At 40.9% G+C, this 22,493-nt stretch overlaps 1 protein-coding gene across 6 annotated transcripts in view; it reads left to right on the forward strand.

Moving 5' to 3' along the window:
* Nucleotides 1-22,493, forward strand: part of mef2d (myocyte enhancer factor 2d) — a 100,090-nt gene that overhangs the window by 60,476 nt on the left and 17,121 nt on the right. For 2 of the 6 annotated variants that reach the window (XM_088998023.1, XM_088998024.1), the window contains exons 4-8: nucleotides 7,358-7,495; nucleotides 12,759-12,996; nucleotides 16,633-16,689; nucleotides 21,231-21,415; nucleotides 22,452-22,481. In XM_088998023.1, the coding sequence (XP_088854149.1) occupies nucleotides 7,358-7,495; nucleotides 12,759-12,996; nucleotides 16,633-16,689; nucleotides 21,231-21,415; nucleotides 22,452-22,481 (648 nt within the window). Of the gene's footprint in view, nucleotides 1-7,313; nucleotides 7,496-7,590; nucleotides 7,729-12,758; nucleotides 12,997-16,632; nucleotides 16,690-21,230; nucleotides 21,416-22,451; nucleotides 22,482-22,493 lie in introns of all 6 variants that reach the window. The other 4 variants (XM_088998028.1, XM_088998025.1, XM_088998027.1 and 1 more) reach the window with 4 other exon arrangements.

Raw genomic sequence — 22,493 nt, forward strand, 5'->3', positions numbered from 1 at the left:
TTTATCTTTGGGGATTTTTTTATTCGCCATTTAGAATGAAATATGTAATAGGAAATTGTCTTCTGACGAGATAAAAATATACCCGTCACGATTGTCGGTTTGTCAAATTGATCAGGAGCGAAAATGCTCCATACAAGACTCGCACCTGCAGGATCAACTGGAGAGACATCCCATAATAGGGTCTTTGCTGACGTTGATCAGCACCGGGGGGTAGAATGCTCAATTTTCACCTGATTGTCTAATTTTTTTAGTGATGATCGAGATTCAGATAAGCTACCAGGCAGACAAAATGAAAAGAGCAGAACAGAATAACTAATTTGGATTTAGGTTTTAACTCATTCCCCGCCAAACATGTGCAAAAATGTGTGCACTCCAGTGCCAGGGTTTTTGTCATTGTCACACGAATTCCAGAACCCCCAAAAAAAAGTTAATTATTAAATTCCATGGGTCTGTAGTTATATGAGCTTGAAATGAGGGGGGCTGTCCAAAATACAATGCAATACATACATATTGGTTTATATAGCGCTTTAACAACAGCTGAAGCTGGAACAAAGCGCTAACTTGGAAAAAACGAAATGCTGCTCCCGTGTGTATAACAAAAAAACGTTTTCATAGGCCATGGCCAGTGCACCCAAACAAGGAAGAACAAAACCCGAACAAATTCGGGACTGCCGCTAAACATCATATTTTCAATTCCCTAATAAATTCAGGAATGGCAGTGAATGAGTTAAAATCTTTACTTAGCTATGGAAGAAATTTCTTTTTTTTTGTGCCATCTTATCCTGTGACTGTAAAGTGACCTTGAGAGTTTGGAAAGGCGCTTGAAAATGAAATGTATTATTATTATTATTATTATTATTATTATTATTATTATTATTATTATTATTATTATTATTATTATTATTTAGAAAGGATCATGAAAGTTGAGGTGCTTTTGCGGGCCATATAAAGTTATGTGGCGGACAAGATCTGGCCCCCGGGCCTTGCCTTTGACACGTGACCGAGGGTAATGTATCTACCCCTTTCCTTTCTGTCTCTGAGTGTCAGCAGTCAAGATTTCTGTAGGCTGCAGCTGCAGCTGGCCCTTAAGTGTGTGTGTGTGTGTGTGTGTGTGTGTGTGTGTGTGTGTGTGTGCGTGCGTGCGTGCGTGCGTGTGTGTGTGTGTGTGTGTGTGTGTGTGTGTGTGTGTGTGTGCATGCATGTGCGCGCGTGCGTCTGTGTGTCTCGCCGGGCGTTGGGCACCTCCGGGCCACATCAGCTCAAGCCCCACTGGTCCTGTGTGTGTGCGTGTGTTTGCGTGTGTGTGTGTGTGTTTGTGAGTGTGTGTGTGTGTATATGTATATATGTGTGTTTGTGTTTTCCAGTGTACGTATTTGTCACCCTGTATTCCCTCTTTATGCTTGTATTCATTTATGCGTGTATACGTGTGTGGTTGTGTGTGCGCCTGTGCGCGCATGCGTGTCTGTGTATGTGTTTTGCACGCTCGTCCACGGCCTCCAGAGAGCGTCTCATCCAATATTCAAGCCCTACTTGTGTGTTTGTGTGCGTCCTGAACACGGGAGCGTCGTTCCCCAGTGCTAAGATATGCTATGCCGCCGTGACCCCCCTTCAAGCCACCCCCACATCACCACACCGCCCTCCCCTCATCCTCCACCTTACACACACTCACACCGGTGATGCTTTCAGTTGACTTTGTCCTCGGTTGTCCCCCTCCAGATGCCCACCTCCTCGTTAAGCGGGTGTTAGTCGTCTGGCCGCCATTGGTTAATCCTCACTTAGTACTCCTCTCTATGTCCTAACATGACACCTCTTTGAAATACCACTTGCCATTTATTTTTAGTTTTTTAGTTTTTTTTACGGTGAATCAGAAGTTTCGTGATGTTGCCCAAATGGATTTGTAAACCGGTTCTGCCATTTTAGAAACCCTGAAATTTGTGATTAAGACGTCATTATTCATCCAGGCGGAACCAGTGACATATATACACAGTATGTACATATTACATATTATTAATATGTGTATCTATATTGGACAAAGACAAGACAACAACATATGTGTAAATAAGACAGAAAATATGTATTAATAAAGGTTTTCCATATATAAGGCGCACCGGACTATAAGGTGGACCTTCAATAAATGAAAAAATGTTTCCAAATAGAATATATACAGTAATTATGTAAACGTTTTCCAAATATAAGGCGCACCACATTTTCAGGCGCTTTAGTAGCTATAGTAGAGGCTGGGGTTACACACTACTTCTAAAGGAGAAAATGGATTCGGTGGCTGCTGACAGTAGTTGCGTAGACCTGTTGTGGCTCAATATTACTTCACATATAAAGCACGCCTGCGTAAAAGCCGCAGGGTCATCTTTTGAAGAAAATCAAGGCTTTTGGGTGTGCCTTATACACCGGAAAATACCTTATATTGGGTTGCAAGCAGTCATGGTACCAATTATTCTTGTCAAAGAAGGTAAAACTACACCCCAAAACGATACATGTCTAAATTCCAATCCTCCCACCCTTTCAAAATAATCAAATCACATATTCAGGCCTTGATATAAATACTTCCAGCTCCCAAGTAATGAGGTCCTGATCCCCCCCCCCCCACACCCCCTTCAAAATAAAAAATAAATAAATGACATAAATAACGAATTGACAGGAAGCGCCCAGCCTCTGAGCTGAACATCGATAAAGCTTAAGCCAAAGTAGAAATGAGACGTTACATTTGTCACTGGAAGCACGTCTGCCGCCCATCAGTCACCGTGTCAACCCAGGCCTGCCCCAACCCGGCCCGACCCGGTTGGGACGGCGTGACTTAATTATACGATTTACATTTGGGCTTAATCTGCGGCCAAAGGACGCCTGCGAGGATAATTGGCCGGTCACCAAATGCACTCGCTCGCATTCTCGCTCAGTGCCTCCGTGAGCTTTTTCTCTGCCGAGTGCTTTTGACTATAAATTATGAAGTGTGGATGTAGTCACACAGGCCGCCACGCACACGTGGCAACACTCACACGCACGCGAACACACTCGGCTCGGTGCGGGTCACAGTACAGACGGCCATTTTATTTCACTGTATGTTTAGGAGCACTTAAGTGTGCGTGCGTGTGTGTGTTTGTGTGCGTGTGCGTGCGTGCGTGTCAGTATTCGTCACACACGGGTTGACATTCCTTCACTCCGGTGAGAGGTAGCATATACCCGCGCGCAGCGCCTCGAAGAAAAAAAAAATTGCTATGCGTGCCCGCGCGAGTGCATGTGTGGGCGGGCTGCCTCCGCTGCCACAACGTGTTAATCCGCTCGGCTGCAGATCCCAATCAGGGCGAGAAAAAGGAGCGGCGGAAGGCAAGGCGAGGCAGCACGATGCAAAAAAAGGCCTCTGATGAATAGATGCGAGAGGTTGAAGAAAGAAAGGAAGGAAAGCAGATGGATGGACGGATGAAGTACGGAGATGAGGATGGAAGGCTAGTGGGCGGGGCTTGCAAGAACAATTACTTTTATTCAAATCAACATTGCACTATAGAGCGACGCAATTTTTCTAAAGAGTACTGATATGATTTAATTAATTTGTTGAAAAGAAATTGACCTCATTGAATATTAACTCATTCACTGCCAGACATGCACAAAAATGTGTCCACTGCAGTGCCAGGATTTTTGTCATTGACACTCGAATCAAGGACCCATAGAATATTGAGCTTTAGGACTACATAAACATTCAATGCTGCGTAAGAAACCTAAGACTCTAATCATTCATCAGAAAAAAATGAGTCAATTCCTAAATTATATTGGTCTGGAGTTATGTGAGCTTGAAATGAGAGTGGCTGTCCATAATACAATGCAATACATACATATTGGTTTATATAGTGCTTGAACAACAGCTGAAGCTGGAACAAAGCACTAACGTGGCAAAAAGAGAACTGCCGTTCCCCTGTGGAAATGCAAAAACATTGCCAGAGGCCTTAGCCAGCGCTTTATCGGCACCCAAACTAGAAAAACAGTACCCGAATACATTTGTGAATGGCAGTGAATGAGTTAAATTACGATCACATTATTTAAAGGACAACCGACGCCTCTGCACAAGTTGTGTCCATAATTTGTAAAATCACTTCAAATGACTTCTACTGAGCATATTTTACAAATATTCCACGGCATATAGTAGCTATATTTTACGTTTTAAGACTCGCGCTGAATATTCAGGAAGTCTTCTTTTCGAGTTGATGACGATGCCTGACGTGACGTTACGTTTGGAACGCCCCTGACCGAGAAAGCGACACACAATGCATTTTGCAGTACTTTGTTTGGTCTGAAAACCTCACGTTGATCAGTGTTGATGGCGAAATTAGAAGGAAAACATTAATAACGCGATGGTGAATCGTTGTGTGTTGCAACAAGACAACTATTTGATATTCGCTGACACAAATTCCCAGCAAACAAATAAGCCCATTTCCAACGGAGCTTGCGCGCCATCTTCTGCATTTTATGGGTGCTACATTGCTGTCATTGATGGCTCGAATTGATATGGGAGGACTCCTTTAATCAATTGCAAACATGTATGCTTTCCTCTTCAGAACTATTTGAATCATAGTCATAACTGGATGAGTAACAAGAAAGCATCTTCTCCGAATCTGAAGTCATTGTTTTGATTCTCGAGCACAGCAAGACGTCCTGGCGTGACGTCACGAAATGGGGGCTGGACTTTCTGAAAATCCACAATTCGCAGCTCAATTTGTTGCAGTTTTAGCAACTTTAAGTCATTTTTATTGGTGTTTTGCATTTGAATAAAAATATCATACTGCATGTTTTAGGTATTTTAGATGCTATAAAACGTTTTTGTGATGTCAGTTAGGAAATACAAAAATGATGTTGGTTGTCCTTTAAGGGGAAAAGCTTATGACTGTAAAGTGTCCTTGAGAGTTTTGAAAGGTGCTTAAAAATGAAGTGATCGATTATAGTGATGGGGGAGGGGAGATTCAGTTCTCATCTCATCTCATTTTCCGTACCGCTTATTCCTCATTAGGGTCACGGGGGTTGCTGGAGCCTATCTCAGCTGTCTTCGGGCACGAGGCGGGGGACACCCTGAATTGGTTGCCAGCCAATCGCAGGGCACACAAAGACGTACAACAGTCACTCTCACACTCACACCTAGGGACAATTTGGAGTGGTCAATCTGCCTGCCATGCTTGTTTTTGGAGTGTGGGAGGAAACCGGAGGACCCGGAGAAAACCCACGCGGGTCCGGGGAGAACATGCAAACTCGGGATTCAGTTTAATTGTTAAAAAAAAAAAAAAAAAAAAAAAAAAATCAGTTTAATTGTTTAAAAAAAAAAACATCTGTTCGTGAAATGTTGACCTACTTTCTAGTTTCTTTCGTTCACCGTCCAGATACTTGAAAACAGACAATTCTGTTTGTTTCTTTGTTTGCTCACGCCCAGCAGCCCTCTTCTTTGAAACTGTAAAGCAGCAGCTTTTTATGTCACGTGAGCATGTGTGCCTGTGCTGCAACGTTCCTCTGACATCCTTTCATTAGCCTCATAGAAGATGCATGCGTCCGTCACGAACTTTCATCATTGTAGCCTTATGCTGTTTGTGTTGATTTTATGTATCTTCCAGGACATACATGCATGTACAATGTCTTCTCTGTGACTTCTGGATGGCCCTTGTGTATTTGAGTATGAGTGTGTGCGTGCGTGCGTGGATGTGGGTGTTTGCGTTTTTCCTCATTTTAATAAACTTCTTGTCTTGTATTAGATTTTTGTTTTAAATTGGGAGCTAAACCGTCTCTCGTGGGATCTTCGAATGGAACCAAGGCAATAAGAAACACTGTTATTACTTCCTTTTTAGAATGTAGACATTCATCGTTTCTGTTTTATCCTTCATTTCCTGGACAGGAGACAAATTGTTGAGGTATAGCCCCCCTCCCAAAAATGGCAAAAAAGAGATAATTTGGTATTTTTATCATTCATATTATTCTTATAAATAAATAGATGAATAAATACATACATGCGGAAATAAATAAATACACAAATAGTTTTTACAAAAATAATAAACAATAAAACAATCTATTAAAAACGAATATTTATTATTTATTATTATAATATAAGTGATCCTATATGATATCATGAAGGCCATTTCATTGATGTAAATTGTTTATTTGGTATATTTTATTTATGTTATTAATTTAAATTATATTTATTAATATATTTTATATGCTATTTTATTATTTTATTTATTTGTATTTTTAAATTATGTGGAAATTATTTATTCATTATGTAAAATATCTTCACCTCGAGACTACAAAGGCTAATCCCATCGATTTCCCCAAAGCAGGTCAAACTGTGAATGTGACACTTTCCCCAAATTAAAAGATTAAAGCTATTCATTGTCTTGAAGCCATTCACGATTCTGAAATGTTCTAACTCTAGACTGCTCAAACAGTTACTGTTCCAAATTTTCACATAATAAGACAACCTATTCGTGTTGTACTTTCCCGAAAAGAAAAGATTTCAGCCATTACTGATTTTGAGCTTTACTCCCAAGCAAGTGAGCATTTTTTTGGCTTTGCCATTTTCCAGTTTTGTTAATTGATTTCCAAAGCGGGAGCTTTCCCGGCCGGTCACGGTGCCTTCCGTCGCTTCACTCGGGCCATAAAGCTTCTGAGCTTAGCGGCAAATCGGGTTGAGCTGGAATCCTCGCCATTGAGGCCGCAGCTTTCACACCAATTCAAGCAGCTGGGTTGACAACGAGCTCGGTCGGTGTTGGCTTGCTGGAGTTCAGGTCCAAAGCGTCAGTTGTCAGCTAACGTCAGCATTTTATGGAATCGAAGAACATTCTGGTCGAATTTCTTTTTTCATTCCGAGATTGCGAGTGCAGATTGAGTTGTCCACCCAAGGTTATTCCAGGTCGGAATCCCGTGTTATCTTCTCCTAAAGGCCAAAAATGTTTTCACATCTCCTCCTCGGGTTTCAACCTCAGCGACTTTAGGCAACTCGAGTCGGTCAACACACATGGACGTGTTTAACGGTTCTTCATTTAGTTATTCAAGGGCCTTTTTTTCCTTCGAAGGGGTTAAATTTAACTTGAATATATCTGTATTTTACAGTAAAGTCTCGTTATATTGATAGTACTGCATATTACGATACTATTTTCATTTCCCGGCAAATTTCTAGTCTTTTATATATAAAATTATTCTTGTTTGTTTGTGTATTTGTTTTTTATTGGTTTATTATTTGTTTGGTTATTTATCTGGTTGCTTGTTTGTTTGTTAGTTGTGTTTGTTTATTTTCTGTTGACTTTTTCATTACTTCTCTTTATAACACGCAGGTGTGTGTATGTATGAAAATGTGACCTCCCCTCCCCCAACCCAGACATTGCGAAAGAAATCCTTTAACGGCTGCAACAGCCCCGAGCCCGATGGCGACGACTCCATCGACCAAAGCCCGCTAAACGACGACAAGTACCGCAACAAGACGGACGACCTGGACAGCCTCTACAAGCGCTACGGCGTGAGTACAATCACCTATGTCATCGTCTCTAACCCCTCTCCTCCTCCTCCTCCTCCTCCTCTTCTTCCTATCCTTCTTCTATTTGGGCTACCAAGGCTCTGAACAAGAAAGAGCACCGGGACTCTGAGAGCCCGGACCCCGAGGAGCCTTTCTCGCTCACGCCACGCACTGAGGAGAAGTACAAAAAAATTGACGAGGAGTTTGATAAAATGATGCGCAACTATAGGCTGTCAGTGAGTACCGTCACGCCTCCTCTGTGTACCCGCCCCTGCCCCAATCCCATCTTTTTTGCCTCCTCGGGCTGCTGATAGCGGCGGCTGACTTCTACTCACAGAGCACTCGCATTCACCATCCTCACACCTCCTCTTCCTCGTCCACATAACCCTCACAGATGGAAAGCCGTTTGAGCATTTATTCAATTGTCCTTCATATGCCATTTGAGGTCCACGTCCTTGGACCGGTTCAGTGGGATTACTACGCCACCGTGTCCAACATTTGTCTTTCTAATGCTACACTGGTAACACGACTTGTTGTTTTGCTCGTACGGGCAAATAGTGTACTGGACTTAAAGATGGATATCAACATGGGTCACTTTCTGGACTCTATTCGTAGTTCGCGAGTGATTTTGCATTACGGGTATAACAAGGGCTTTTTTTTAGTTAAATAACTGACAACTGATTAATCGACTGGAAAATAAAAATCCAACCAAATTTTACCATGACAACATGTTACTGGTGAAGCTGTTATGAATTTTTACTCGGGGGGGGGTTATGAATTTGGGGAAGCCATTACAGATTTTCATACCCTACACATATAACATATAGAGCGCAAAACTAATGAATAACTAGTTTCAAATTTGAAGTAAAAAAATAATGACTGGTATTGTGGTTTACATGGGACAATTTGAAATTGTGGTTCGGACATTAGCAAGCATCATGGAATTTCACAAGTTGGATTTGCTTTCGTGGGCCGAATAAAATGATGTGGCGGGCCAGATTTAGCCTCCGAGCCTTGAATTTGACACCAGTGTTATACAGTATAGACCAATTTTTCCAACATCTCGTAGCACTGTTGTTAGCCATAGCACCGTTGTACCTCTCTAGTAGCGTGTCCAGTTGTCCTATTTGTATGCCCAAAGTTGTCCTTAGATAAAATAAAGGCTCAAACAGCTTTCCATACTCACCAGCACATGAGCTAATGCTAATACTGTGCGTGTGAGACGGAGACCTCCCCCAAGGCAGGACATGAATAGCCTGGTAATATAAAATGTTATGATAAAATGTGTTTTATACGCTCATTGAAAAAATGTCATATACTTGCATTGAACATTTTCTTACGTATAATTGCGTATTTATTTTTATATCGTCTTTTTTTTACTTTTTGGTGAATTGTATTAAAATAGGTGATTTTTTTTTAATTACTCATATTTTGTTGATATAATCTGCATTCATTAAAATCTGATAAAATCACATAATACATCGTTAGCGTAAAATATTTTAATTTGCTCCTGGAATAAATGAATTAAGTTGCGTTGATAAATGATGAGGGGAAATGCAAAATGAATGTGTGACAGTAGGAGAGACCTCTGTTCAGCACGCAGAAGTGCAGTTCAAAGACGTAGAAGATGAAAATGAACAGGAAGCACGCACAAGGGGACCATGTTTGAAGATTCATCTTTTATAGGGATTTCATCAATTTTGGCCGTTGTCATCTCAGTTTGTACTCTTCAGAATATAGTGTAATTTAATATTTTAAAAAAAGGTCCGATGTCAGCAGGTGTTAAACTTCTGAATTTTTAGCTTTACCGGTACTGGAAAAATATCAGCTATAAACCATTTTTTTCTGCTATTTTTTTTGGGCTCAGCATGCATGTCAGCCATTTTTGTGGAGTGTGTTGCCACATTTTTTTTGGCATGTGCACGAAACGAAGCTCATGTTGCCAATTTGTTTTTATGTGCCGATTTATTTGTTACTATTTTATTTATTTATTTCCCTTTTTTAAACAAGTTTATAGTAAGATATCTTTTTAAACAACAATGCTTGAGTCTTCATATTAGTTTACATTGTTTTATGTATTTATTTATTTTTTCACCAGTGGATCAGGGACGTCATAGTGGAATGTGCACGTCTACTACAAGCTAAATGTTGAAAGCAAACACGAAGCTGTAGCATCCATTGACAAAAAGAGATTGCCTCACATCTCCTGTCCCACATAAATCCGCTTTGATTCCAAATGAATGTAAATCATACATTTGGAAAATAATTCAATCATTTTTTTTAATCTAAACAAAATAATCTTTAATTAGCTTCAAGTACACCAAACTGTACAAAATAACTTGTATTATTTCTGTCATTCTTTAAAATGATAATACACCCTGACAATCAGAATTCATGCTCCTTATTCATAAAAGTGAGTGAGACAAATAGCTCTGTGTGCTATAAAAATCTGCACGCAATTTGCGAAAGGTACGTTAATGACATCCTGGGCTTTAACCGCCATAGTCATGGAAACCGTAGGCGACGAAAACACCCTTTTTTTCCTTCATTTTTTTAAAAAGTAATAACACAATTTAATACCTCAGGTTCATGCCTTCCTACTGTGAGAAGTGATGCTATTCATAGAGCTAGCGTGCAGTCGCCGTGGAGACGTCCCTGACTGGACACAGTATTTCGGTCATGAACCGGCTCCGTCCCCAGCTCAGGTTCCGCTTAGCACCGCGATTGATGCCTTTTCCCGTGGCGCTCAATCACGCCATTAATGTCACCTTAACGAGTGCTGTTTGATTTTACGAGCTGGCTAACTGCCCGGCTCGTGATTGGTCACTGGGGAACGTACACGGTCACCCTGAGCACTTTTATGATCTCACACCTGAGACTGACCAGCACCACACCATATACACTATGAGCTTGATACTACCTCCTACGCAAGGAAAGTCACGCCTTCACTTCAGCCACAAATTCCGTTTGACTATCTTTACAAAAAGCAGACTTTTAGAAATTGCTGAATACAAAATCGAGGTATCAAGCTGCCTAATACCACTGGGAGATAGGTTTGCTGTCAAACTAAACATAAAACAAAACAAATTACACGTTGTGAGCTTAAAACAACAGAACTTTGCCTTTTGCTAACTTAAAGCTAACACAGTACAAAGCACTATAGAGAGGCTAATGAATAGCATCAATAGGTAAAACCATTCAAGCGCTGTGTTTTGACGCTGTATTTCACTAGCTTAAAGGACAACCAACATCACTTTTTTGTTTTTAACTGACATCAGAAGTTTTATAGCATCTAAAATACCCAAAACACAGAGTATGATATTTTTAGTCAAATGCAAAACACCTATACAAATGACTTAAAATGTCCAAAATCTGCAAAAAATTGAGCTGCGAATTGGGCATTTTCAGAAAGTCCCGCCCCCAGTTCGTGACATCATGCCAAGACGTCTTGCATTGCTAGTGAATCAAAACAATGGCTTCAGATTCGGAGAATATGCTTTCTTGTTACACATCCAGTTATGAATATGATTCAAATAGTTCTGAAGAGGAACACACGCTGCTGCTGCGGACTGCAAATTTCCCCATTGCGGGACGAATAAAGGTATTCTGATTCTGATTCTGATTCATACATGTTTGCAATCGATTAAAGAATTTATTTGTGCCATTTTGAGGCAACATTGGGGAGAAATCTCTCACACAAAAAAAAGAGGCACAAAATGGCGACCTCCTGTGGCCACCTCAGTTTCCACAGGCTGATAAATTCCTTATATGGCGCTTAGACGCCCTCTTCTGGCCTTCTGGCGGCTTTTGGGTGCAACACGAGGTCCCCAGACCAAACAAGTACAGCAAAATACATTGACGTGATGGAAGGACCGCTACAATGCGTCTTTTTTACGGTCAGGGGCGGTCATTTAGTGACGTCACGTACGGACTCGTCACCAATTCAAAAACAAGACTTCCTGAATATTCAGCGTGAGTCTTAAAATGGAAAATATAGCTAGCTATATGCGGTGGAATCTTTGTAAAATACGCTCAGTAGAAGTCATTTGAAGCCATTTTACAAATTCGACGTCGGTTGTCCTTTAATGCTAACATATGACACGGAAGGCCGTATGCAGGCCAATAAAATAGTATTGTTTTTTTGCAGTCATTGTAAACCTTTAAACAACTTTTTGCACAAAACAGAGCAGCGATACTTACAAATAGAACATACAAAAAAATCTCACAGGCACAAATTCCCTCTTCTCTGTGGGAGCAACACATATTATCAGTGCTCAGTTGGGGAAGTTTTCTACCTTCTCTCATTGCTTTTAATTCAACACTGCTTTTCTTCCAGTAGACCTTGGTGCGGCACACCATGTTGTAGCAAACAATTGGAAGAGACTAAAGTTGACCGACTCTAAATTCCAACCTCTCTGCAGCACATTTAAGAAAATCTTGAAAGAATCAAATCCCAACCCGGGTCCGTTATGCGTATCCCAAACATAAATACAAATATAAATGATACATTTGAAAATGTTTTAACGTTTCAAATCAAGCATTTTTCTTTCATTCCATGTGCTCTTGCCTTCCTTACAGCCAAAGTGGGTCCCAGGCTGTACAACCTGAGCACAGAGCCCGGAACTTTGGCCCATTTTCTTGAAATAGAAGTCCTGCTTTCACTGAGAAATGGGTCACCTTTCGGGACAACCCGAAATGGTTGACATCAATTTTAGTACACTTTATGGACTCAATTGCTGAAAGAAGAAATATCTTCATTTCACACTTGCAAAAATGTCACTTCACACGGATCTGTGTGTATGTCTCTGTCGTATCATGTCAGCTAAAACAATTTATTCACATTTAAAATGTTAGCATGTAGCATTAACATTGTGTTGGTGTCTTGCTCAGATACAATGCACGTTTGAACACTGTTACAGTAGGATGCAGAGTAAATGCTAGGTATGACTATAATATCTGTAGAATGTAGCTTTAGCAGTGAAATGTAGCATTATTGGTAACCATGTATCCTCTGAAAACATTGGGATGCAGTATATAGATAATGGGATGTAGCATTAGTGATGTACTGTTAGTTTGAAATAGTTGCAGGCGAAGGAGATAGATGACTTTCCTCGGCTGACTTGTTTTGTTTTGGTGTGACTGTTTTCCAACTTTCAGGCTTGTTTGCTTCGCTGATGCTAAGCTAATGAAGCTAACTTGACCAACTGTCTCGTAATGTGGATATGGCATTGAAAATCCCCACTCTTCTCTTCTCGGTTGCCCTCAGGCCACCGTCCCACAGCCAACCTTCTCCATGCCCGTCACCGTGCCAGTGTCCAATCAGAGCGCCCCACCACCGCAACCCACCTCCCTACATTTCAGCAACAATCCGGGCGGCGCCCTGGTCACCACCACCTCCTTCATCAATGCCGCCCTCTCGGATCCCCGCCTCCTGTCACCGCAGCAGCCCGCTCTGCAAAGGAACACCGTCTCCCCGGGACTGCCCCAGCGACCCGCAAGTGCAGGTTTGACACCCTACCCGCACTACGTTTTATTGTTCATAGGTCAAACGCCGGAAAACATTTGGGGAAAATTTAGCACACAAAGCCAGTTACACTGAGAAATTTTTAATTTAATAGAATTGTCAATCGTGAGTAGATCCACAGTCTCGAGATGTTAGGGCTGAAAAGACACAGGAAGTCTGTCATTTTGGTTTGAAACAACCGTTTGAGGCTAAATTGTCTCAGAGGCACCAACATTTATTTTAAAATCAGTTCAGTCATTAAATCCAGTTCGACTCAGTATGCTTAAATTTGGTCGGTGACTCTATCGGGAGTAGACCCACAAATATCTCAAGATGCCATGCCTGAAAAGACATAGGGAGTCAGCCATTATGAGGATATTTGTGTTCACACAACGCTGAAGAACTTCTCTCATCTCATCTCATTTTCCGTACCGCTTATTCCTCATTAGGGTCGCGGGGGTTGCTGGAGCCTATCTCAGCTGTCTTCGGGCACGAGGCGGGGGACACCCTGAATTGGTTGCCAGCCAATCGCAGGGCACACAAAGACATACAACAGTCACTCTCACACTCACACCTAGGGACAATTTGGAGTGGTCAATCTGCCTGCCATGCATGTTTTTGGAGTGTGGGAGGAAACCGGAGGACCCGGAGAAAACCCACGCGGGTCCGGGGAGAACATGCAAACTCCACACAGGGAGGCCGGACCGGGACGCGAACCGGCGACCTCTGCACTGTGCAGCCGGTGTGCTAACCACTCGACTACCGGGCCGCCCCGCTGAAGAACTTGTGATAGATAAATTAATTAACAGATAAATACACAAATAAATAAACAAGTACATAAATGAATACACCAATATAGCAATACACAAATAAATAAACACACAAATAAAGTAAATAGATAAATAAATAGATAAAAAGATAAACAAATACATAGATAAATTGATAAAACACAAAGTCAGTCATTTTTGGGGACCAATCCAGTCTTACTTAGCATCCTAAAGTTTTGAAGCAATCTTTCTTATGAAGAAAAGTCTCAAGAAACCATGCCTAAAGATTCCCAAAGTCAGCCATTTTGGTTCCAAGGTTGTCAAAGCATTATGATATTCCACTTCCCAAACACATTCACATGGCTCACAAAATGTCATGTCACAAAGCAACAAAGCAAGTGCTGAAGAAAAGTCAGTCAGCTTTATTGTCAAATATGCTAATATGCATGACATACAGCACAGATGAAATTACTGTCCTCTCGGACCCAGCATGGAAGGCACTTATAATGACTTTAACATAATAAACATGAACACGCCAATTTGCCGGGAGAGGGGAGCCGCTGCGTGTTCACGCGCCGCCATCTTGGGAAAAACAAAAAACAACAAAAATAACCAATATGACAACACAAAGACACAGAGTCATTCATTCTTCAGGACTTGCTGTACCCCCTTTGTGATGACATGAAGCAGTTCTAGATGAAAGAGGAGAGGATCAAAGCATCTATGTCAGCAGTGGATCAGGGACGTCATGGTGGAATTTGTACATCTACTACAAGCTAAATGTTGAAAGCAAACACGAAGCTGTAGCATCCATTGATGAAAAGACATTGTCTCACATCTCCTGTCCCACATAAATCCGCTTCAATTCCAAGCTGCGACAGTTCCACATATGCATCGGCGCTCTGCGCTGACGCTACTTTCTTCTTATCGCGGGCACCTCAAGCCATGCATCCATCCAACCACAGACCAACAGCACCGACCTTTCCACTGAATAAAGCGGGGCTGTGAAGATGCTGCCCATTACAGGCGCAAAAAAGTACAATGGCCCCACCATTCAAAAACAATACTGGCATATTTATGCTGCCGAAAGGCGCAACCGCTCAGCACAGTTTCCTCCTTGATGATTGTCGTGGCCAAAAATGCTGAAAAACAATCTATATCCGTTGCACGTGACGCACAACAACATAAAGTGACAAAAGAAAACACAATAACAAGACAAAAACAGCAAGGCTCATGAGAGCACTTGCTGATGGCTACCTACTCAGGCGCCATCTTGGAAAAAAAAATCAATCAATCAAAAAAAAAAAAATCAAAAAGAATCAATGACTCTCTGTCTTTGTGTTGTTATCTTATTAATTTAGTTTTTTTTTTTTTTTTTTTTTTTTTTACTTCAAGATGGTGCCGCGCGATTGGTTGCCTTTCAGAATCAGAATCAGAATACCTTTATTCGTCCCACAATGGGGAAATTTGCAGTCCACAGCAGCAATTGAAGAGGGATTTCCAACAGCTCCTGTATTTTGTTTTTCTACTTCTTCCTTTCATAACTTTGCTGCTGTGTTACTTGCGAGTAGAGTGAATGCTGGCGCGAATGGCTGCCACTCCTCACCCGCACACGCAAAACAAAAAGTCATTGTCTCCCGTGACTAAAGTGTCCTTGAGAGTTTTGAAAGGTGCTTAGAAATGAAATGTATTATTATTATTATTATTATTATTATTATTAGTATTATTAAAATAATCTCAAAAAGATATGTCCTATTTCCAGGAAGTTGGACTCACGTGGCTCAGCTGTGCTCAACCACATTTTAAAAACAATTGTCTTCCCCAAGCCAATTAAAAACCTCTGAGTAAATTCTATTTTGAGAAATGTGATACATGTACCTGCCATGAGTAAAGTTAAAAAAATCCCATGTCTGAAAAAACACAAGAAATTAGCCATTATAAATTTAATTGGCCTTGTCAGGCTGATTTGCAAATTTTCTGTGGCCCAAATTCATCCATGGGATTCTGTCCAATTGTTGGCAAATTTTGAACTACGTTCGAGAAGCTAACATTCATTTGTGAATAACTTGTGATTTTCTTCCCTTCAAAGTCCGTATACGTGCACGGAATACTCCGCCTGGCGACTGTGGGGGTGCCGGGGCCCGTTCATTGCTGCTTTAATTTAAACTTTTGTAACTTCCACACGAGCTGACATTCTTATCGCGGGCACCTCAAGCCATGCATCCGTGCATGGCTTGAGGTGCCAACGTCTTTTGATGCACGCTGCTGACTGATGAGATTCCTACGTGTGGAAACATCATCGAGCCAAGGCGTGCCAAAACAAAAGCTTCTTCAAAAACAACAGCCGGCTGTGAAGTGCCGCCCACACGATTTGATTGACGGCTCTTCTTTGTGAGACGAACAACTTCTTCCTCCCGAAACATGTTTGCTCCCCCCTGTCTCCTCTCCTTTGTCCTTTAGTATATTTTACTCTTCAAAGCGCAACACATCTTGCACTCATCATTCGATAAACCATCAAATACAGAAATGTTCCTTGTGCGATGAAATTAATGCTCACTTTTAAGATTTAACTTCAACTCGTGCACTGCGTCATACGTAGACCCATTTCTAATATATTGGACGACACGACAGGGTTCAAATATGCATCATTCAAACAATTAAAGTAGCATCTGTGCGGCTCAAATGTTATCGTTTAATGAGGGAGTTGACATTCTGCCCCCTCTCATTTGAATTCATGCACAGCAAAATTGTCGACCGTGAAATACTTGTATCGTGAAACCGTTGATGCAAAGATTAGAATGGATTATTTAAATATAATATGAATGACTGGTTGAGTTATGCTCCTGTTTTTTTTTTGTCCTTGTCTGCAGGCGCACTCCTCAGTGGAGATCTGGGAAACTCCAACGGAGCGTGCCCGAGTCCAGTCCGTAAGTCAAGTTCGCACACACGCACGCAGGCATAGTCAGACACGCGAATGCTGTTGAGAGGCATCAGCTAAAGGTCACAGTACAGAAGAACGAATGTGACGGGTGAACAACAATTTGATTTGGGAAAGAGAAAATGAAAACAGTCTTTTAAACTGCTTCTTCTCTCACTGACTGACTGTTGTTTTTTTTATTGTTATTGCCGTCATCTATTTATTTCATGAGAATTACGAATGCTTGTAAAACTAGTCAGCCGGCCGTTTTAACTCATTCACTGCCATTCACAAATTTATTCAGAAATTTAAACTATGACGTATTGCGCCATTCCCGAATTTGTTCGGGTTTTGTTTTTTTTCATGCATTGGGTGCCGATAAAGCGCTGGCCATGGCCCCTAGCAATGTTTTTTTTTCTTTTCCACAAGGAGCAGTATTCCCCTTTTTTATAATATAAGAATACATTGCATTTATAGGCTTAGCGCTTTGTTGTTAAAGCGCTACATAAACCATGTGCATATGTAGTGCATTGTATTTTGGACAGCCACCCACATTTCAAGTTCATATAACTCCAGACTTATATAATTCAAGAAGTAACTCTTTTATTCTGATGAAAGAAGAGCATCTAAGGTTTCTAACGCTGTACAGAATGTTTATGTGGTCTTAAAACTCAATATTCTGTGGGTCCTGGAATTCAAGTGACAATGACATAAACACTGGCACTGGAGTGGACAGATTTTTGCACGTCTGGCAGTGAATGAGTTAAAAGCAACTAAATTAGTAGATTTTCTTTCCTTTTGTAAATTACCACATTACAACAATGGACAAAGATCATGACATTCAAACAAACCAGATTTTTGCCGATTGCGATCGAAGCTATACAGAAAACCAAGTATTGCAAAAAATTTAAATGATGTCTCTGTACTTATCTTTATCCTTGTAAGTGCTAGGGACTAATAAAATAAATTATTTTATTCATTATGTACTTTTTAAAAATGAGTTGGCCGAATAATCGATTATCGTAATTTTATTGTGACCAATATCAGCAAAGGCCTGAAAAACAATCTTTATTGCTTAGGCCCTAAAGTTGAGCTTACTGAGTCACATAATTGTGACATTCTTATTTGTTTATAATATCTGCGTGATATTGCCCACTGATGGCCAAGATAAGCAGACTGTTTTTTTGTGGCTGGAATGGATTAATGCCAATTTCGAAGGGGAATGGTGTTTTGAAAGTTTGAGTGTCTTGAGTTGTGAGCAAGACTATGAAATAAATTGAACTCCTGTATCAAGTCATGGCACTGCTGTACAGACACGTCCGTCAAGACTTAATTGTACAAAGCAGCTGAGAGCAAACGTTCCCTCACGACAACTGCAACCAATAAAATAGGCAACACTCATCTTGTGTTCTTGACATCCTCCCCAAACCGACCCCCACCGAATGCCCTTGGGGCCCCTCTCAGCTGTTGGCCCTCATCTCCCCTCTCCGCAGTGGCCCCGCCCAAGCGTCGCCAATCTTGGCACCGACCGCTCCTCAGAGGTGACTTTGACGCTGGCCAGATCTTCCCCCTTGAAGCCCATTAGCGGCACATAAGAGTGCCAGCACTAACAGATATCTTCTTGTTTGCTTTCTCTCTTTCGTTGTTTTTTTCCATACCCTCTGGGCTTCATGATGGCCAAGTGGGTCAAGCTTGCTTCCTTTTTCTTTCTTTTTTTTGCATTCAACGTGAGTCTTAAAACGTAAAATATAGCTATATTCGGTGGAAACTTTGTAAAATACACTCAGTAGAAATCATTTGAAGTGATTTTACAAATTATGGACACAACTTGCCCGGAGGTGTCGGTTGTCCTTTTAAAGCTCACAAAGTGATCACTGTACACATGAGCTCACACTATTGAACATGGAGGTCTGCACGGGAGCTCCTTCACTTGCCGTTTTTTCATGTTGATCTTTTTAGATGGGCAAGAGGTAGTTTGGTATGGAGAAAATGAAAACAGTCTTTTAAACTGCTTCTTCTCTCACTGACTGACTGTTGTTGTTTTTTTTTTATTGTTATTGCCGTCATCTATTTATTTCATGAGAATTACGAATGCTTGTAAAACTAGTCAGCCGGCCGTTTTAACTCATTCACTGCCATTCACAAATTTATTCAGAAATTTAAAATATGACGTATTGCGCCATTCCCGAATTTGTTCGGGTTTTGTTTTTTTTTCATGCATTGGGTGCCGATAAAGCGCTGGCCATGGCCCCTAGCAATGTTTTTTTTCTTTTCCACAAGGAGCAGTATTCCCCTTTTTTATAATAGAATACATTGCATTTATAGGCTTAACGCTTTGTTGTTAAAGCGCTACATAAACCATGTGCATATGTAGTGCATTGTATTTTGGACAGCCACCCACATTTCAAGTTCATATAACTCCAGACTTATATAATTCAAGAAGTAACTCTTTTATTCTGATGAAAGAAGAGCATCTAAGGTTTCTAACGCTGTACAGAATGTTTATGTGGTCTTAAAACTCAATATTCTGTGGGTCCTGGAATTCAAGTGACAATGGCATAAACACTGGCACTGGAGTGGACAGATTTTTGCACGTCTGGCAGTGAATGAGTTAAAAGCAACTAAATTAGTAGATTTTCTTTCCTTTTGTAAATTACCACATTACAACAATGGACAAAGATCATGACATTCAAACAAACCAGATTTTTGCCGATTGCGATCGAAGCTATACAGAAAACCAAGTATTGCAAAAAATTTAAATGATGTCTCTGTACTTATCTTTATCCTTGTAAGTGCTTGGGACTAATAAAATAAATTATTTTATTCATTATGTACTTTTTAAAAATGAGTTGGCCGAATAATCGATTATCGTAATTTTATTGTGACCAATATCAGGAAAGGCCTGAAAAACAATCTTTATTGCTTAGGCCCTAAAGTTGAGCTTACTGAGTCACATAATTGTGACATTCTTATTTGTTTATAATATCTGCGTGATATTGCCCACTGATGGCCAAGATAAGCAGACTGTTTTTTTGTGGCTGGAATGGATTAATGCCAATTTCGAAGGGGAATGGTGTTTTGAAAGTTTGAGTGTCTTGAGTTGTGAGCAAGACTATGAAATAAATTCAACTCCTGTATCAAGTCATGGCACTGCTGTACAGACACGTCCGTCAAGACTTAATTGTACAAAGCAGCTGAGAGCAAACGTTCCCTCACGACAACTGCAACCAATAAAATAGGCAACACTCATCTTGTGTTCTTGACATCCTCCCCAAACCGACCCCCACCGAATGCCCTTGGGGCCCCTCTCAGCTGTTGGCCCTCATCTCCCCTCTCCGCAGTGGCCCCGCCCAAGCGTCGCCAATCTTGGCACCGACCGCTCCTCAGAGGTGACTTTGACGCTGGCCAGATCTTCCCCCTTGAAGCCCATTAGCGGCACATAAGAGTGCCAGCACTAACAGATATCTTCTTGTTTGCTTTCTCTCTTTCGTTGTTTTTTTCCATACCCTCTGGGCTTCATGATGGCCAAGTGGGTCAAGCTTGCTTCCTTTTTCTTTCTTTTTTTTGCATTCAACGTGAGTCTTAAAACGTAAAATATAGCTATATTCGGTGGAAACTTTGTAAAATACACTCAGTAGAAATCATTTGAAGTGATTTTACAAATTATGGACACAACTTGCCCGGAGGTGTCGGTTGTCCTTTTAAAGCTCACAAAGTGATCACTGTACACATGAGCTCACACTATTGAACATGGAGGTCTGCACGGGAGCTCCTTCACTTGCCGTTTTTTCATGTTGATCTTTTTAGATGGGCAAGAGGTAGTTTGGTATGATGTAAATTCTACATACTGTGTTGAAAACCTAAACACCGTCCAGTCAAACGCAGCTCAGGTGACTGTACACCCAGAAGCTTCTTGCGGTCAGCTAATGCTTCTCCTGGAAGCCCCCCACCAATTCACCGCTGCTCCCTGTTCAGTATCCCCTTTCTTTCCCGTGTGTGTCAGTGTGTATGTGCTCCTGTGTATTTCACTCTCAGCTGTTGTGAGTTCGACTCCTCGGGAACATCCACATTGACGTCAGATGGCATTCTCAACATTCCCCAGTACAGCGTTGCCATATCGCCACCGCATGGACTCTACACGTGAACACAAACACACAGACGCTAATAATACACAGGTGGAATAGAGACTGTATATGTGTGTATGTATGTGTGTGCGTGTGTGTGTGATTGAAACTGAGCAGAATCACATATCACTACTGTTATCAGAAAGCAGTGACATGGAGAACCTCTACAGCCTATCTTACGCAGACCCGTGTGTGTGTGTGTGTGTGTGTGTGTGTGAGACAACCACATATTCACCCGCCCTCCAGTTGACCGCCCCCCCGACCCCGTCCCTACTTCCGACCACGACAACCAAGCCACTGTGTTTCCCCATTATTATTCGTTTTTATTCGTCGTGTCATTTTGTGTGCATTCATTTAAATGTGATTTTCATTTGTTGATGATTCTTGTTATTTCAAATGATCCCACATTCTCGATGTGCTTTTCCAGCTAATGGCTACTTAAGCGCCCGGGCCTCTCCAGGCTTGCTGTCCGTCTCCAACGGCAACAACAACAACCTGGTCAAAGTAGTCCCAGCTAAGTCTCCGCCTCCTGCCAGTCCTCAGATGGTCAACACTCGCAAGTCGGACCTCCGGGTCATTACCTCGCAAGGGGGCAAGAGCCTTATGCAACTGGTGAGAAAACTAAAATAAAATGCGGCAAGTATCAATAAAACTTTTCTGTTCTTTATATATATATATTATATATATATATATATATATATATATCAACTTACGAACTTAATTGGTTCTCAGACAGAGTGTGTAAGGCGAAAAGTATGTATCTCAAAAGTAAATTTCCCATAGGAAGCCATTAAAATGGGAATAATCCGTTCCCGGGTTTCCATAAAATATACTTTTCAACTAAATAAGCCTTAAACCTACACACAACATACCTTATTCTATGTATAATAAATGTGCTATTCTATTGTAATGAAAGAAATACACTGCATTGTATCATAAAGTCACTTTATTTACATTTGTGATGGTCATTTATGGCTTGATGGAATGGCGTTGGAGGTCAAAGGTCAAAGGCAATTGCTGTTTGGAAAGAGGGTCATTACATGAGGACTGTAATTAAATGTAAAATAAAGTTTTATTTACCTTTTTGTTGGTCGTTGATGGCTTATGGAAGGAGAGTCACCTTCCATGAGGACTGTTGCTAACTTAACCTCTGGTGCTGTTCGGTCGTGTGCTTCCGCCAGCCGTGTTGTGTTTGTATTATGAAAATAGTGCTTATTATAAGGTTTAATTTTCATGAATTTGACGTTTGTAAGATAAGGTGTTTGTAAGTTGAGGTCTCACTATATATATATATATATATGTATATATATATATATATATATATGTATATATATATATATATATATATATATATATATATATATATATATATATATATATATATATATATATATATATATAAATAAAATAAATAAAAAAATAGAAAGAGGTCTCTCTCTGTGCTAAAAGTCTTCATTTTGTGAAAGATGGAGTTACAACCATGCCGCTCCTCACTGCTAGCACTGCTGAAATTAACCTTTTTTAAATGCTGACAAATTAAAAACTCACATTCACGACCACAGACTTTTTGTTTTCAATAAAACCTTCCAATTGTGTGCAACGTGATTTACGTGAATGGTCACCTTGTGTGTTTCCTCCCGCCGCACAGACAGAAGAAGAGCTGGAGCTGGTCAGCGAGGTGAATAGAAGC

This window comes from Hippocampus bargibanti, linkage group LG06, assembly GCF_051943395.1.
Source record: "Hippocampus bargibanti isolate YZ-2025 linkage group LG06, ASM5194339v1, whole genome shotgun sequence".
In the NCBI taxonomy this organism is placed as follows: Eukaryota; Metazoa; Chordata; class Actinopteri; order Syngnathiformes; family Syngnathidae; genus Hippocampus; species Hippocampus bargibanti.